This window comes from Sus scrofa, chromosome 15 (genome assembly GCF_000003025.6).
Source record: "Sus scrofa isolate TJ Tabasco breed Duroc chromosome 15, Sscrofa11.1, whole genome shotgun sequence".
Classification (NCBI taxonomy): domain Eukaryota; kingdom Metazoa; phylum Chordata; class Mammalia; order Artiodactyla; family Suidae; genus Sus; species Sus scrofa.
The window spans coordinates 79,325,898-79,341,856 of record NC_010457.5 but is presented as its reverse complement, the minus strand read 5'-3'; the positions used below and the strand labels follow the sequence as shown (position 1 = coordinate 79,341,856).

General features: G+C 44.0%; 1 protein-coding gene and 1 long non-coding RNA gene across 7 annotated transcripts in view; one reads left to right on the top strand and one right to left on the bottom strand.

Moving 5' to 3' along the window:
• MAP3K20 (mitogen-activated protein kinase kinase kinase 20) overlaps positions 1-15,959 on the bottom strand; it is a 204,077-nt gene that overhangs the window by 36,664 nt on the left and 151,454 nt on the right. For 3 of the 6 annotated variants that reach the window (XM_013990583.2, XM_021075199.1, XM_021075198.1), the window contains exons 12-15: positions 7,466-7,510; positions 4,887-4,917; positions 4,642-4,781; positions 251-313 (exon numbers count right to left, since the gene is read on the bottom strand). In XM_013990583.2, coding sequence (XP_013846037.2) covers positions 251-313; positions 4,642-4,781; positions 4,887-4,917; positions 7,466-7,510 — 279 coding nt within the window. Of the gene's footprint in view, positions 1-250; positions 314-4,641; positions 4,782-4,886; positions 4,918-7,465; positions 7,511-10,137; positions 15,905-15,959 lie in introns of those variants that run through there. The other 3 variants (XM_021075202.1, XM_021075201.1, XM_021075200.1) reach the window with 2 other exon arrangements.
• LOC106508121 lies at positions 4,737-15,056 on the top strand. The gene is made up of 3 exons (XR_001304693.2): positions 4,737-4,868; positions 6,001-6,093; positions 7,591-15,056. It is a non-coding gene; the product is annotated as an uncharacterized LOC106508121 (long non-coding RNA).

Sequence of the window (15,959 nt, the reverse complement as noted above, 5' to 3'; positions counted from 1 at the left end):
TCCCCAAGCCGCTAAGGTGACATGTGTGTTCTTATCATGTCCATATCGTTAATATTTCAACTCGTAAAGAACAAGGGCATTCAATTTCTGCACATCCCAAGCTTCTCTCAAAGGGCCTTTTGTTGGAGACATATGATTAAATTTCACTTCAAACAACAGTTGCCGACATCGGCAAATTCAGGTGTGGATGTGGCAGGTGCATACGTCAATAAAGCAGCATATTCTCAGTAAGAAAAAAAAGCTTGCTTACCTTAATAAGTGGTGGGAAGTGAAACAAGTTTAGGTAATCGTGGGTTAATTTCTCAATGGCTGACTGTAAAAGAAAAAAAAATCACATGATCTTTATTAATGATCCGATAATGCCAAGAAAGGATTAAAATTATTGTGCACATACAAAGGCATTCTTTATTTATATAGTTCATAAAATACCTTGGGGATGTTAATATCCAACATCTATTGAGAATGAACCTGATTGTTCAAAGTACTATGGGTAGTTTATAATTATTTAATGGAACAGGAAGATATTTTCAAGATGTTAAGTCTCAGAGTTTAAAAAATAAATAAAACCATTCTTCAAATAGTGGTGGAGGAGAGCAGTGACAAGTTAATATTCTAGTGTACAGAATGCCGTTGTCACCCTGAGTAACTGTGGGGAAAACAACAAAGAACACGAATATATCACCAGAGGCTTTCATTAGGGCTGAAATCTCACTAAAGGGTTTACTGCATTGTAAGGGCCTTTCTGTGGGTTTATGTCCTAACGCTCCCTCCCCTAAAGGAGCACAAAGAACTCTTAAAGGAAAGGAGGACAATTTAAATTATGATTCTTTTTTATACGCATCAGGTATAATCCAGCTTTTCTGTGAACTGAACATATCACGTAGAGAGTCAAAAAGTGCCAATGTGAGAAAAATTAGATGCATTTTTTTAAAAGTGAAATGCAAGCTGTTGACACTTGACAATGTAATGAGCACCTACCGGATGTTCAGCTCTATTCCTTCCACAGGGTTCCTCCACATGAGGGCTTCCAGGCTGGGGCCAGGAGGGAGCCAGGACAGGCCGAAAGGGACAGCCTCGTAGCAAAAGGCTAGGTGGACCGACTTTCTAGTTTTATGACCCCCCAACCTGTGGGCTGACAGCCTCGTTGGGAAGGTTTGCAACAATGCCCTGCCTTCCTCAGTGAGAGAGCAGAGAACGGAGGCCACCTTCCCCCTCCCCCGGTCTGGAGGTGCCCTTGCGGTGTCCCGTGCCAGATGGCCCAGCCGGACACAGAGCGTAGGCAGGATGCTCCCAGACCTTGTCTGTCAGAGGTACCCAGGACCCAGCTGAGTTTAAGAGAAGGTCACCTTCGGACGGCGCTCCCCACCCCCCACCCCTGTCACAGGGCCCTGGCTTCCGCAGAGGTGGAGGGCCCACAGCCTGACTCTTGAGACTCGCCCTCCGGGAACTGACTTTCTGTGCACATGCAGACTCTTCCAGGAGCCAGAGGAGGGGGTCTCTGGTCCCCACACAGATGCTGGCTATGCCCCTCCTTTGGGGCTCAGGACAGACACTGCTCCAAACTGCCAAGACTCCGAATCAGGAGAAGTTGTATATACATGTTTTATCTCTTTTCTAGGATGTAAATTCCTTAAGGGCAGGATTCTTTGTATCTTCACAGGCCCAGTACTGTGATTAGTATGCATCCACTGAATTTGTTGAATGATAATTGGCAAGTTTGGACACTGCCTGCCTTAATGATACTAACCAGTATGGAGGGGCACTTTCACTGGCCTAAGCCGATTTGGGGAATGTTTATTGATTTCTTTAGTGTTTTGTTTGGGTTTTTTGGCCACACCTGCGGCATATGGAAGTTCCCAGGCTAGAGGTTGAATTGAAGCTGCTGCTGCCAGCCTACACCACAGCTCATGGCAATATGGGATCTGAGCCTAGTCTATGACTTAACACCACAGCTCACAGCAACACCAGATCCCCGACCCCCTGAGCAAGGCCAGGGATCAAATTCACATCCTCATGGATACTAATGGGGTTTGTAACCCAATGAGTCATGATAGGAACTCTGGTCTGGGGATATTTATTTTACTTTTTAATTTTTTCGTCTTTTCCAGGGCCGCACCCATGGCATGTGGAGGTTCCCAGGCTAGGGGTCTAATTGGAGCTGTAGCTGCCAGCCTACGGCCACAGCCATAGCAATGCCAGATCTGAGCCGCATCTGCGACCTACACCACAGTTCACAGCAACGTCAGATCCTTAACCCACTGAGTGAGGCCAGGGATCGAACCTGCAACCTCGTGGTTCCTAGTCAGATTCGTTTCTGCTGCGCCACGAGGGGAACTCCGATTTTACTTTATTATTTTATTTTTGAATGGATTCATCCATATCTTTTATTATTTTATTTTACAATTTTCATTTTTTTCCATTATTGTTGATTTTGGTCTGGGAATCTTTAAATGACTGTGGCTGTCAGGGAGCATCACGGCTTGCCAGCCCTGTCCTCTCGACTGCTCCTTAAGGGATGCTGGTGCTTTTTCAAGGCAGGAGAGGCAAAGGGGAAGTGGGAGCATCTTATTTAGCATCTGCAAGATAGGCCACGATTTATCAAATCTCTCTCTTAGAACCCTGCAACTTCTCCGTACCAGAGAAAAGAATTTTCCCTACTGTGGCCCATCTAAGCCAGCACTGCTTTTCAGGATGGACTTGCCTGCAGCTAGGGGTCGAGATGAAATTATTTACCAGCCTTTGAGGTGTATGTTTATGCATGAGGTTTCCTGCCCATCTCCTGAGAGGGAACAGATGGTGGGTTAAGGCTAAGCCATTGTCCAAAGGATGCTGAGGGCCCATCCGTGTGTTTCTTACATGGATCCAGGGCTCACAGGACAGGAGTGGATGGGAGGATTTCTGTAGAAAGCCTGGTACAGTAGCTCCAACTGAGGCAAAGAGAAAACTGTTGCATGTGGGGTGAGCCTTTGTCAAGATGTGGATCTGAGGAGTTCCTGTCGTGGCTCAGCGGTTAACAAACCTGACTGGCATCCATGAGGACGCCAGTTTGATCCCTGGCCTCGCTTAGTGGGTTAAGGATCCGGCGTTGCCGTGAGCTGTGGTGTAGGTTCGGATCCCAAGTTGCTGTGGCTGTGGCATAGGCTGGCTGCTATAGCTCTGATTGGACCCCTGGCCTGGGAACCTCCATATGCCATGGGTGCAGCCCTAAAAAGAAAGACAAAAAATAGTAATAATAAAAAGATGTGGATCTGAGTAAGAAGGGGCCTTGTCTACATTTCTATCTCTTTTATATTTCTCTTCTTTCTAACCTGTGCCCACCCCTCCGTCTATCCACACTGGGCTTGAGGAGGTTTGGGGAGCAAACCCAATCTTATCATAAGAACTCTCTTGAAACAGGCCTCTGGTTAATAACAAGGTGTCCATAGAGGCCGGCGAGTGTTGTTTCGTTTGTGGAACTAAGAAGCAAACCAAAGCAGAGAAACAAAAAACCAGATCTGGTGTCAAAACTACACACACAAAAAAGCACGACAGCAACAGAAACCGAAGTTTAGCTTTGAAAGCACTCAAAACTGAAGATTTGAGGGGAAATATTAGGAGTTCCTGAGAAAACAAGGGCTGAGAATACACACAGGATGGTATCTAATCCAGGTCAAAGCTTGGAGGCCTGCAGACTGAGCCCACATCCCCATGGCTTTAGGTGCTGTGATGGCCTCACTCAGCCCCTGGACACAGTCTGGCATCTTCAAGGGCTCCTGCTGGATACCCAGCCTCTGGCTTCACAGGAAGGCGCCCCCTGCCATTCTTGGGTGGGATGGTGGCTCTGCAGGCCCACAGAGCTTTAGCTCCACACGATGCTTCCTCCTATAGGCTGTGCCTCCCGCCAGCTTTAGCTCCACACAAGGCCTTTCCACAGGCTGTGCCTCCCGCCAGAAAACCTCCTCCGCATGCCCTTCTATGCCCTTCACACCTCCCGGTCCTGCAGTTCTCCTTCATCCAAGCCTTTCCGCAGCCCCACCTCACTTCTCCTTTGAGGCGGTCTTACACCTGTCATTTTACCGTTATTGCATGAATAACACCTGTCTTCTTCAAAAGGCTAGAGACTTCCTGAGGGCAGGGGTCTGATCGGCAGGTGTATCCAGTGACTTCTGCAGGGCCAGGCATGAACCCTTTGGTTTTGGGATTAGGAGGAGGGAGCAAGGGTCCCTGGGGGCAGCAGGTGGTGATCTGCTGGTAGGAAGTATTTCTGCACAATGCCATCCAGCTCAGCCTCTAACGTGACACAGGATCAACTCCGAGGTGGGTGCTCCATAAAGATTGGCTGATTGAATGAGCCCCTTCCTGAGGTACCTTTATTTATTTATTTATTTATTTTTTATTTTTTTGTCTTTTTTGCCATTTCTTGGGCCGCTCCTGTGGCATATGGAGGTTCCCAGGCTAGGGGTCTAATTGGAGCTGTAGCCACCGGCCTACGCCAGAGCCACAGCAACGTGGGATCTGAGCCACGCCTGCAACCTACACCACAGATCACGGCAACGCCAGATCCTTAACCCACTGAGCAAGGGCAGGGATCAAACCCTCAACCTCATGGTTCCTAGTAGGATTCGTTAACCACTGAGCCATGACGGGAACTCCCTGAGGTACCTTTAAATGGATGATATGCCCCTTGGAGACGATGCCCATGTCTTTCAAGTCTTCTTCCTCGAGAAGCAGCAGTCGCTTTCCCGTTATGTTGTTTTCCTTAAACAAGCTCGCATACACACTCATCTCTGCTGACGAGTCACCTGAAGGGAGTGATTTGAAGGCCGAAAAAAAAAAAAAAATTAGACGCAATTGTATCCCAAGCAAAGTTAACTGCGTGAGTTAAGAAGGTAAGTAATTCCACTTGCCTTTTCTGACGAGTTGCTGAACCCAAAAATACTGCGAAAGAGAGGACACACAGGGTTTTGAAGATTCATTCATAGGCAGTGGTCAGACGTAACAGTGAAACACATAGTTTTCAATGGATTAAAATATCTTTAATTCTCACTCAACCACAAAACAGAGGATTTGCTCTTTTCAGTTTTAAACCTTCCAGCTTTCAAATTTGGAGACATCCATCCCTTTGGGGGTGGTGGGGAGGGGGGAGTCTTGGACACTTAAAGGATCATTAGTTTTCCTCTTTATTTGAAAGATATTAAAAAAACCCTTTCAAGAAGGTTCTTACTCATAAGGACTTTTCCATGTATGTGCCAGGAGTCCCCCGGGTTATTGAGGGGCCCTGGTTTACCCAGTAATTGGGTGAGTAATGAAGACCATACAGCAGTGGATAGAAAAATGGTGGCATGTGTCCTTTGATCGAGGCCTGCTTATGAAGTAGCTTTGTGGCCCAAGACAGGTTTAGCTGTAGGACTTGCTCTACAGAATGAGATTGGACCCGCTGACTTCACTGGAAGTTCGTTAGGCACAGGTTTACCCCAGCTTCTCACATTACCTGAGTGAAGGGAGACAGAATGGGGGGCCAGACCCAGGCCCACCAACTCTCTGGGGAGCCCCTTTGACCCTGGACATTTATTTGTTTGTTCGTTTATTTATTGCTTTTAAGGGCTGCACCCGAGGCGTATGGAGGTTCCCAGGCTAGCAGGCAAACTGGAGCCATAGCTTCTGGCCTACGCCACAGCCACAACAATGCCAGATCCAAGCCGCATCTGCGACCTACACCACAGCTCGTGGCAACGCCAGATCCTTAACCCACTGACCGAGGCCAGGGATCGAACCTGCGTCCTCATGGATATTAGTCAGATTCGTCTCTGCTGGGCCACACCAGGAACTCCTGGAAATTTATTTAAATGGCTTGAAAACTTTCAACCTCAGAGCAAAGTCTAAAAATAGCTGTTAGAGCTCAATGCCTTTTAAAACATTTCTTCTCAAATGAGATGGGACAACTTTGCAGCTTCGGATAAAGGGATTATATCCAGGCCTGTGAAAACAGGAGATCCTAAATTCTCTTTCCTTGTTAAGCAGGGCTGGCTGGAAATTTAGCGTCATCGGGGCACAGGGAATGGAAGAAGCAGAGGCAACCAGAGCCAGCGTCCTTGCCCTGCAGAAGCCACAGAGGTTAGCTCTTGCTGAGAGCAGTATTACTTCACCAGAATACCAAGGGCAGGGAGGGACATGCCACGGCCCGAAACCAGACTGAATTTGGTAAACCTTCCAAAGACCTTCCCAGGAGTTTCTCGTAGTGAGTTTGCACCTTGGGGTTTCCAGGTGTAAGCCTGCTAAGGCTGGCATACAAACTTTTTTTTCCTTTATTTAATGAAACCCAGAACTTACAGGATGGACCTAGATAGGCATACACACCTGAGGTCTCTGATCAAAAATTCTTACATCTTTTTTTTTTTTTTTTTTTCTTCCCATACCTGAGGCATGTAGAAGTTCCCAGGCCAGGGACTGAACCCCTGCTACAGCAGTGACCTGAGCCACAGCACCAACAATGCAGGGTCCTTAACCCACTGAGTCCCAAGGGGCCTATTAGACCTGTTTTCTCCTAAGGAAACAGATACGGAGATGTAACAGGCTAAGTAGGATCATTCCTCATGATTTCTACCCAGAGTGTAGGGTGTAGGACTTCCTTTGGACTTAAATAGTCTGTTACATCCTCCCCCCAGGCATGAAGCCTCTCCAGCTCCAGTTGCAGAGAGTGTCTGGAAGCTCGTGTCCATTTCTTTCCGGGGAAGGTCAGAGGAAAGATGGCAAAATGGACAGGGCTAAGCCACTGCCCTAGCCAGATTTTTCTCCACTCTGGTTCAAGTCCATTCTTGGTCTTTCAGGAAAACTTAAGATAATTTTTTCCAAGTGTGTTCATTTGGTATCCTGGACTCTCCTTTTAACTTGTATTCACTACTGTATTCTGGAAAAGTTTTCAGAGCAAATAGGGAGGAGGAATTCTCTTCCAAGATTGGAAGAGTTACTTGCTTTGCTTATGAGGCCTTATTTTATTTTTTTTCGGCTGCAGTGTGCAGCAGCTTGATGTGCAGGGATTGAACCTGGTCTGGAGCAGTGAAAGCGCCTAATCCTAACCACTAGACCTCCTGGGAACGCCGGAGGCCTTATTTTAAATCATTACTGCATTAAAAATAGAAAAGCTTGGGGAGTTTCTGCTGTGGCCCAATGGGATCAGCAGCATCTTTGCAGCATCAGGACACAGGTTCCATCCCCAGCTGACACCATGGGTTAAAGGATACAGTGTTGCCGTAGCTGCTGCTTAGTTTGCAACTGTGGCTGGGATCTGTTTCCTGGCCCAGAAACCATCCATATGCCTCAGGGTGGCCAGAAGAGAAAAAAAAAAGGAAAGAAAAACATGGAATCTCTTAACCTTTCCTAGCTAGGCTTTCCTAAGGCTCAAACCGTTCTAACCGCATTTTAACTCGTGGACAAATTTATGAACTACCTGCCCAGGTTAAATGAGTCATTAAGAGAAGCAACTTACCACGTCATCTTCCGTCCAAGCACCAATCTCAAAGGAAGGCAGCAGCTGCATGGGAAATATGAATGAAATGGGGGGGAAAAAAGGAATATTATCATTGTCTTTTTTTGTTTATCCTCTCTTTTCAGTATTTTAGCTCGGAGCTGCTGCTCTGCCCTGGCTTGGTTCTTCCTACGGGTTACCTTGAACGGAAACCAATTTTTTCGACCTTAAGAGGAATTTCACAGGGTTCCAAAGATGCTGCCCACAGAAGCCATAGTGTATCAACCGCTCTGTCACAATTCATCGAGCTTGGTGAGGCGTTACAATGGGACTCTGTACATCTGGGGTTTTTTTTTCTCTTGGTACGTGGCAAACCGAGGGTAGTTTTATCTCCCACAACAGGGCCTTGGCAGTCAAGGAATTTCTGACGTTTGTCAGATACCAGCGCCTTCTTTGGAATTCTCAGCCAACTCAAGGACCGTTAAGATTATTAGTGAAAATTCACGAGCAACTACCTGGTAACCAGATGTCTTATATGCATATTCTTACAGGGGGGTTTATGAGAGTTTGACTAAATGTCTCATGTGCACTGTATTTTTAAAACCAAATGCTATCAGGACAAGTGAAATTGCAATTGTCCTAAAGAACCCTGGTTGCAGAGTTGCTCTAACTAAAACTAAACTAACCTCCCTCCCTGGCAGGTACACAAACACAAAAGACAACTTTGCAAGAGGGCTTCCGTCTGCCCATTTTCAGAGCCAAAGGGCTACCCACTTCAATATAGGCTCCATGGCCACAGACTAAACAATAAACCCCTACATCATTGGAAAATAAAACAAAACAAAACAAAACAAAACAAACAACAACTGTGTCTTGTGACTTGAAGTTGTTTGTGATAACCATTAGTTTTAACTAACTTGTCTTGCCAAAACGGTTGGATTGCTCATGAGATAAGAGGGCAAAATGTCCTTCAACATGTTTCAAATAAACATTTAGTGTGTGTGTGTGTAGGTGAGCTGAAAAAAAGAAATTGGATTTGGTTACTTTTACAATTAGTGTAAAAATCAGAGGATGGATGAGTTAATCCTTCTAATCTGCCGGTATTTGAAATTCACATGCTCAAAACCTTGCTAGGAAAGACAAGCCCCTGCCTTTAAAGAGATTTTCATTTAATCAGGAGGGAGGTTGGTATGGATTATACCTTTGGAGGAATTTAAGGCCACCTTCATCTTCACTTTCTCAGTGCCCAGCAGAGTGCCTGGCACACAAATCCTAGCAAAATTTTAATTGAAGGGTGCATTTCCCTCCATGCTAAATTCTCTGGTATAGAATTCAATGGCTATGGCTTTACCACGGAGAAGGGAGGGTTTCAGAGATTCAGATGGGGGATGGAAGACATAGTGGTTTGAGCCAGCACAGCAGGGCAAGGAGGAGAGGTGAGTCCTGGTGAGGAGAGGCAGCAAGGCAAGACCCTGGCAGTGGTGGTGGCGGGGGAGGAAGGAAGGATGGGCTCCATACAGTTGCCTGACCCGAGCTCCAGATGCCTGTGTGCGCAGGTCTGAGGCTAAGGGGAAACAGAGGCCAACTCTAGGGGGCCAGGCAGAAGTATTTAAAAAACCCATTGGTTACAATAAATCTGAAGGCAGAGAGTTTGAGGAGTACAGCTAAGTTCTGAGGGTATAAACTGCTACCACCCTAGACGAACTCTGCTATACCCTCATGTACTCTGATTCCCACAGAACTGCCCCTTCCCGCCTCTGAAATACCTGGTGTCCGCAGTCACAGGCACTCACCTGCTTTAATAATGCAGAAAGGCAAGTGACTTGAGAAATAGACTCTACAACTGAACTCGATCAGAGAAAAGACACGACAAGTTTTATTTCTTCACGGGGCAGCTGGATATAGCTGCAGAAGTATGTCATTCCCTTTGCCCATCACGGAAACAAATATCAAACAAGGAACCTGTCTGATGAGGTCAAGAAACAACAGCCTGCGTTGCAGAGATGTGTCCTGCATCAAGGCTGGCTCTTAGAGGGCGTGGGGGAGAGGGGGTATGTGGAATGTTTTGATTTTCATACAGTTCCCAAATGTTGTGCTGGACGAAATCGAGAACTATTTCTTGGATGGAATAAAGGTGGTAAATGAAACAACTAATCACAACCAACATCTTTGGTTTTCCTGTCAGAAGGAGAGAAGACGAGTCTCTTGCTGTCTGAGGAGGCTCATGGGGATGACGCCAAGGGAAAGGTGCCGGGTTCAGTCTGAGACGCGCTGCGGCAGGATTCTTGCGCGAGGCTTGCAAAGATCAGTGAGCGGAAGGCTGGAGCCAGGCACTGCTTCAACACGGTTTGAATGTGGCAGGACAGGGGAGAAGAGTTAATGATCTCCAGCCACAGAGCGGCTTCCCATATCCTTTATGTTAGCTGTACCTTGTTAACATATCAGTGTATGGGCTGTAGGGTGACTTCTAAGCCTTTCTGTCTCTCTTTGGGGATTAAAAAAAAAAAACACAACAAAAAAACCCACCTTGTGACTGCCCCATCACTTTACAAATTCATTATTTACACTCCAATTGATTTCAGGAGAGAAGCGCCCACACTCATGGGCACGCGTGTGACAACGATTCCTTCAAAGCGTGTTGGGAATCCGATTTAACAAAGCTCTGATGTACACAGCAACACATAACGAAGGGATTTACTGTCAAAACGTTTATTGCAAAATGGAGTCTTAAAACAAAGGAAAGCAAAGAGAAGTTCACATCAAGGTAAAATGTATGACACCAACTTGGATTTCTGGATACATTGTGGACTTTGGGCTGGAATATCAAATTCCAACCATGAAGTCAGTAACTCAGTAGTCTTACCACACATAAGTAAAATTTTAATCTTCCATACAAACACGATACAAGATTTTTGGCATAGGACTTGCTCAGAATAACATTGCTATAGAATAATTGAGAAAACCATTTTTTTTTAAACAATAAAGTGATAACGCCATCTATTCAAAGCTCACACTCAAAGAATATAAATAATTTCTATCATTTAGTACAAAATCTTTAAAACAGTGCAAAAGCAATATGTGCAGTGTATAGAGTATCTGACATTAAAAGATCTGTTATTCTGCACATGATATAAAATAGTTAATGTAGGTGCACGAAACTCTAGGTTTGAAGTAAATAATCCCACACCAGAAAGCTCCTCACAGGCTATGGAGCGCAAACTAAGCTGGAGGCCGAGGAAACGGGGCTAGTCCCCCAGGTGTCCTGGTGGACACTTGTTTCTGATCAGGGAAGCCACATCCAGGGCTAGCAGGCTATGCCACCACTGAAAGAACAGAACCAATGCTTCTCCCTGGCAACGCTTAATATAAACAGGAAAACAGTCTTACCCCAAAGCAGCAAAAGGCACCTGATTATAGAAAAATTATGCTCTATGATGCATGTGGCAGAGTGACACTCTGCTAGTTTCAAAGGCAGCAACAAGTCTAGTGTATCAAAAAAAAAATTAAAAAAGGATCGAGATTTAACTCAGAATGTTTTAAAATTACCTTTCATGAAATTCTGACCACTCCAATGGAGACTCCGAAAAATTCAGTTGTGTACATTGTAGCGCCATGAGACATCATTTCTGATCTCTTCTAAACTGCGCGCCCCACCCCAATTCCTCGGTTTTCCCTGGGATCAAGTTGGAATTCCCCAAGTGGTCGTAAAGGCTAACAGACCCACTGCATATTAGGATCATTGGCTGAAAACATAAATAAATAAAACTACTGGCTGAAAATGGACCCTCAACATCTCCAGAGCATTGAAAACAAGTGTGCTCTGTGCCTCCCACCTCTTCCCATTGCTTATTTATGCAAAATATTAAAATGTGATCTTGCTTACATCAAAAGACTGTTCAGAAACGGGTCCTTTTAAATTATCCTGCCTACTTTGCAGAATTATAGGTACTTCAGTGATATTTTTAAAAATTTATAGTGGAATCAGGGCAAAGAGAGAGTGACATCCTCCCCTCTCCCGCTAAATTGAGCTGTTTGATCAAGTTTCCACCAGTGTGCTTAAGGGGAAAAAAACCATTTCCACAAGAGAGGCCTTAAGATAAGTGGCACAAATCTACCAAATTCAGAATGTGTAAGTGGCTGTAATTCTGCAAATGCATCTTTTGACTTGGGTAAGTTCATGTCGGGGAGAAAAAGTAAGATGTGGAATTCTAAAACTGCCAGGTTTAGCTAAGTTTCTCAGTGGAGGAAGGGACGATCCTATGGGTATTTTGGATGGAATTCTTTATAGGGTGGGACTGTCCCTGGGCCAAGGGATGTTACCACTTTGGACACTGGGCACTAAATGTACCCCCAGTCACGTGACAACCAAAACTATGCCCTAGCATCACCAACCACCATTTGGTGACAGCACTATTGTGGTTGAGAACCACCAAGAGGGTGTCATCAAGTTCTACATGATCAACTTTATGAGTAAAGGAGAAAAGATGGAAGAGTAGTTACAGTTTCAGTTGTATGGCTCCGATAATATTTACCACAATTTAGAGTCTCAATTCTCATTATGAATGTGTTTCTTTAACTCTTCACTTTATAAATGTACATTTTTGTGAGTCAAGTCATTGGAAATACATCCACCACCAATAATCTGCCCTTTCAAAAACTGAGCTGAAAAAATGAATTAAAAGCTGCACAATTAACATGATTAGACATTCTGTACATGGATAATATGTATTTCTTTTTAAAATTAATAAGGCTAATAATATAGTCGGAAGTCTTTTAAATCATCTTCACAGACAGAGTGAGACCGTTTTAAGATTCTGCTCATGACTCAGAATGCAGGAGTGTTCCGAACCCTAGAAAGACATTTTGATTTGGAAGAGAAAGTAAAACAGACCAGGCCATATGGTAATTATCTGGAGCCCAGTTCTAGGCAGAGAACATTTCAAGCTTTTCACTGAGGTTATCAAATCTGCTGTATCTGAAGGCTCTGCAGTTTCCTGATGGTAGGGTATTGAGCTCTGATCATCTCTGGAATATCAGTTAGGAAAATAGCAGCAGTTGAGAGATTAGAGAATTACTACTTGAAATGACAGTAAACCTTGGGCTTGGCTATTACCTTTCTCTTTTGGCCCTCTTTGGCTGCTTTCATGTTTTTAAGGCACCAAAACCTTAGGTATAATCATGGTAGATTTAATTATTATAAATTTTTATTTCATGTACTTTTTAAAAAAAAATCCACCCCATGCATTTCGTATGTTCTAAATTTATTGCTGGTTACTCTCAAATGAGAGCCAGGGCACACATTCTCACACAAGGCACACAGATCCCAAAATTAGCCCATAGAAATTCCATTAGCAGTGAGGCCTTTCCTGACCACACCTTAAAGTTCACAGCACAGCATGGACCTCATCCTCCCTCCCCGCTGGTTTCCCCACGTGCCCTTATCCAGTGTTACTGTATGATGCATTTGGTCTGTTTATTGTCCATCTCCGCTCCCTAGCATGGAAGCTCCATGAGTGTAAAGATTTTCATCTAGCTGCTCCCTAGAATGGTAATGGGGACAGAGGAGGGGCTCAATGAGTACTGGTGGGATGGCTGACTTGACCTTGGCCTGAACAGATGAGATACAAGAGGCTTTGAACCATCTGGTCTTTGGTGCTCTTTCAGGTTGCATGGCTGCAGAGCCCCATGGCATGCTGGGAAGGCAAGAGCCGAAGGCCATCCCTTCTGCTTCACTCCGAGATCTTCTGTTTGAGTGGCTCAGCTTGAATCAGGCCAGACTCCTCTAGGTCTGAGCACCGACAGGATGCCTATTTATGTTTGCACCTGTTTGTCATCAGCACTATATTGTGGTGTGTATGTATCTATGTTTGCATAGACACAAGAAAAATATCCGATTGGGTATGAGAGGAACCCATCTTCTAGGCAGAGTGTTTTTCTGGACCATGGGTGGTGGCAAGGCTGGCAAATACTTCAGACTAAGCAAACCTTGCCACTAGCATGGTCTTCACAGAATGACAGAATAGATCTGCTTATATAGCTTCCATTCTAAAGATGTTCTCTTCATCTTTCCTGAGAGCTATTCACTTTAATTTTCACTCTATCCTACCCAACAAATAGCACTTGAAATTGATAGTTTAGTTTTCCAGGTTATGGAAACCACTTATTTCCCAGTGTATTTTCCCTGGCATAGTTAAGAGTAGCTAACACTAGCTGACCACTTACCATGGGCCTGGTACTGTGTTAAATGCTTAACATGTATCATTTCACTTAATCCTCACAAGAATCCTTTGAAGTAGGTAGTATTATCATTCTCATGTTCAAGATGAGCAAAGGGACACAAAAGTTAAATAACTTGCTCAAGATTGCACGGCAATTGTGAATCATGCTCTGACTTCAGATCCTTCTCTTTATCACTATTCAATATAGACTGGTCTACATTTCACACCCAGAATATTTTATAAGTTATTTTTCTCCAAATAAAGCTGGCACGGTGTAGTGACCATTTTATGGTATTTTTTGCCCTTAACAGGGTTGGAAGCATGTCATGCTTCAAATTCTAAGAAGTTTTTATGATCAAATAAACTTGGAAATAGTATTAGATAATGTCAGTGATGATACTCTTTCTTAAATCTTCTGTAAAAAGAACCACCAAAAGTACTTTGGTTTAACAGTCAAATGAATGGCACTGCTTTCTAATTTAGGGTAGAAAAAAGTCTTTGTTCTTTTGCCTTTCTGTATACATATAACTACAAGTGTTTTATAGTTTAAACAAGCTCTGACAAATCTGTGATAACATTCTGAGGATATCTCTCTGGCTAGCTAGGTTTTCAGAGCAGCACCTACATTCACTTCTCTTTCACACCAGCGTGGCTGAGTCAGGGTTAAAAAAAAAGACACGCCTGGAAGGCCAGATCTAATATAAAAGGGACCCTTCATCCTGTACTTGTGCCTAAGTAAGGATAGCTTATCTAGGTTAGACTCGGCTGTAGCTGCTGGCCTACTCCACAGCCACAACAATGCCAGATCAGAGCTGAGTCTGTGACCTACACCACAGCTCATGGCAATGCCAGATCCTTAACCCACTGGGCGAGGCCAGGGATTGAATCTGCGTCCTCATGGATGCTAGTCAGATTCGTTTCTGCTGAGCCAGGATGGGAACTCCTATCTTTACATGTATTTAGAATCCAGGATTCTCATGCCCCTCTGGACAACAAACACACATACATATACCCTTCCTGCCCTGTATTAACACTCACACTGCCTGGGAGTATACCTTTAAGACCATATATTTCTCTTTGTATAAAGTATAAGCTAAGCCTTAGGTGAAGTTTGTCGTGAAGAAGCTTCTAGGGCGAGCATTGGTATGAAAGCCTTCAACATCTGTTGTTTGTTTCAAATGAGAGTATTTCTCCTGTAAATGCACTTTTTGAGAACAACTCTTGAGTTTTACTTTCAGTAGTTGTGCTATTATGTATTAAAAATACACTTAGCACTTAGGTATTTCTAAAGAAGTTTTGCTATAACCGCCTTTCATTTCAGTATTTTTGTTGGGTTTTGTAGCCACAATCTTCTCTGACAGTGTGGTACATTGCCATTAAAAAAAAAAAAAAAAGTAGTGTCTTACAAGAAAACCCAAAGTCAAAGAAGAATTAGGAGTTGAGTCCTTGTTCAAAATCTACATATTTTTTTAAAGCAACTGAAGATTGCTCAAATGAAATTAAGTCAAATGAAATCAAACACAAACTATATTCATTAAAAAAAAAGCCAGAAATGTCATTAGTTAAAAAACACGATATTGCATATAGAATCACAAATTTCTATAATCAGGCACCACATTTGCTGATTCATGAACTAGACCTTTTGGGTTTACTTCCCTTCCCCCCTTTTACTATAAGCAAAGACAAATCAAAAGTAAAATCGTAAAGAAATGACTGTTGTATAAATGTGATTGGCCTAAAAATGCAGTGCTTGGGTTTCTACCTCCTTACTGGTTTTTGTACAGACTGAGATAACAAGTTCCTTTTGTTTTCCCAAACATTTTCAATTGTATTACTTTGCTTTGTGCTTTCATTCACTATTATTATCCACGTCATTATCCTCATCACCATCCTCATCCTCATCATCGTCATCGTCATCGTCACCTTCTGACAAGTCAAAATCACTGAACCCCAGGGCCATGTTGACCTTCTTCCCCCTTCTCTTAGATGTGGTTTTGGAAGAATTCTGCTTGGCTTGCATGTTTATCTGCATCCCAGAATGCAGCACAGCTCCTGCTTTGTTCATTGAGAAGATATCCCCAAAGCCCATCAGCATCATGGCCTGCAGACTTTGGTTCATGCCATGGCCCTCCCCGTTACTCGTTGCTGTGATCTGACATGACATCTCTGCACTGTTTGACTCCTCTGTCTTAGATTCAAAGTAAGACTCCTCAGACATTCTTGCAGCAAGAGGCAAGAGAAGCTATCACGAGGGAAGAAAGGACAGAAGTAAAAAGAGAAATTAGGACCAATTTAAA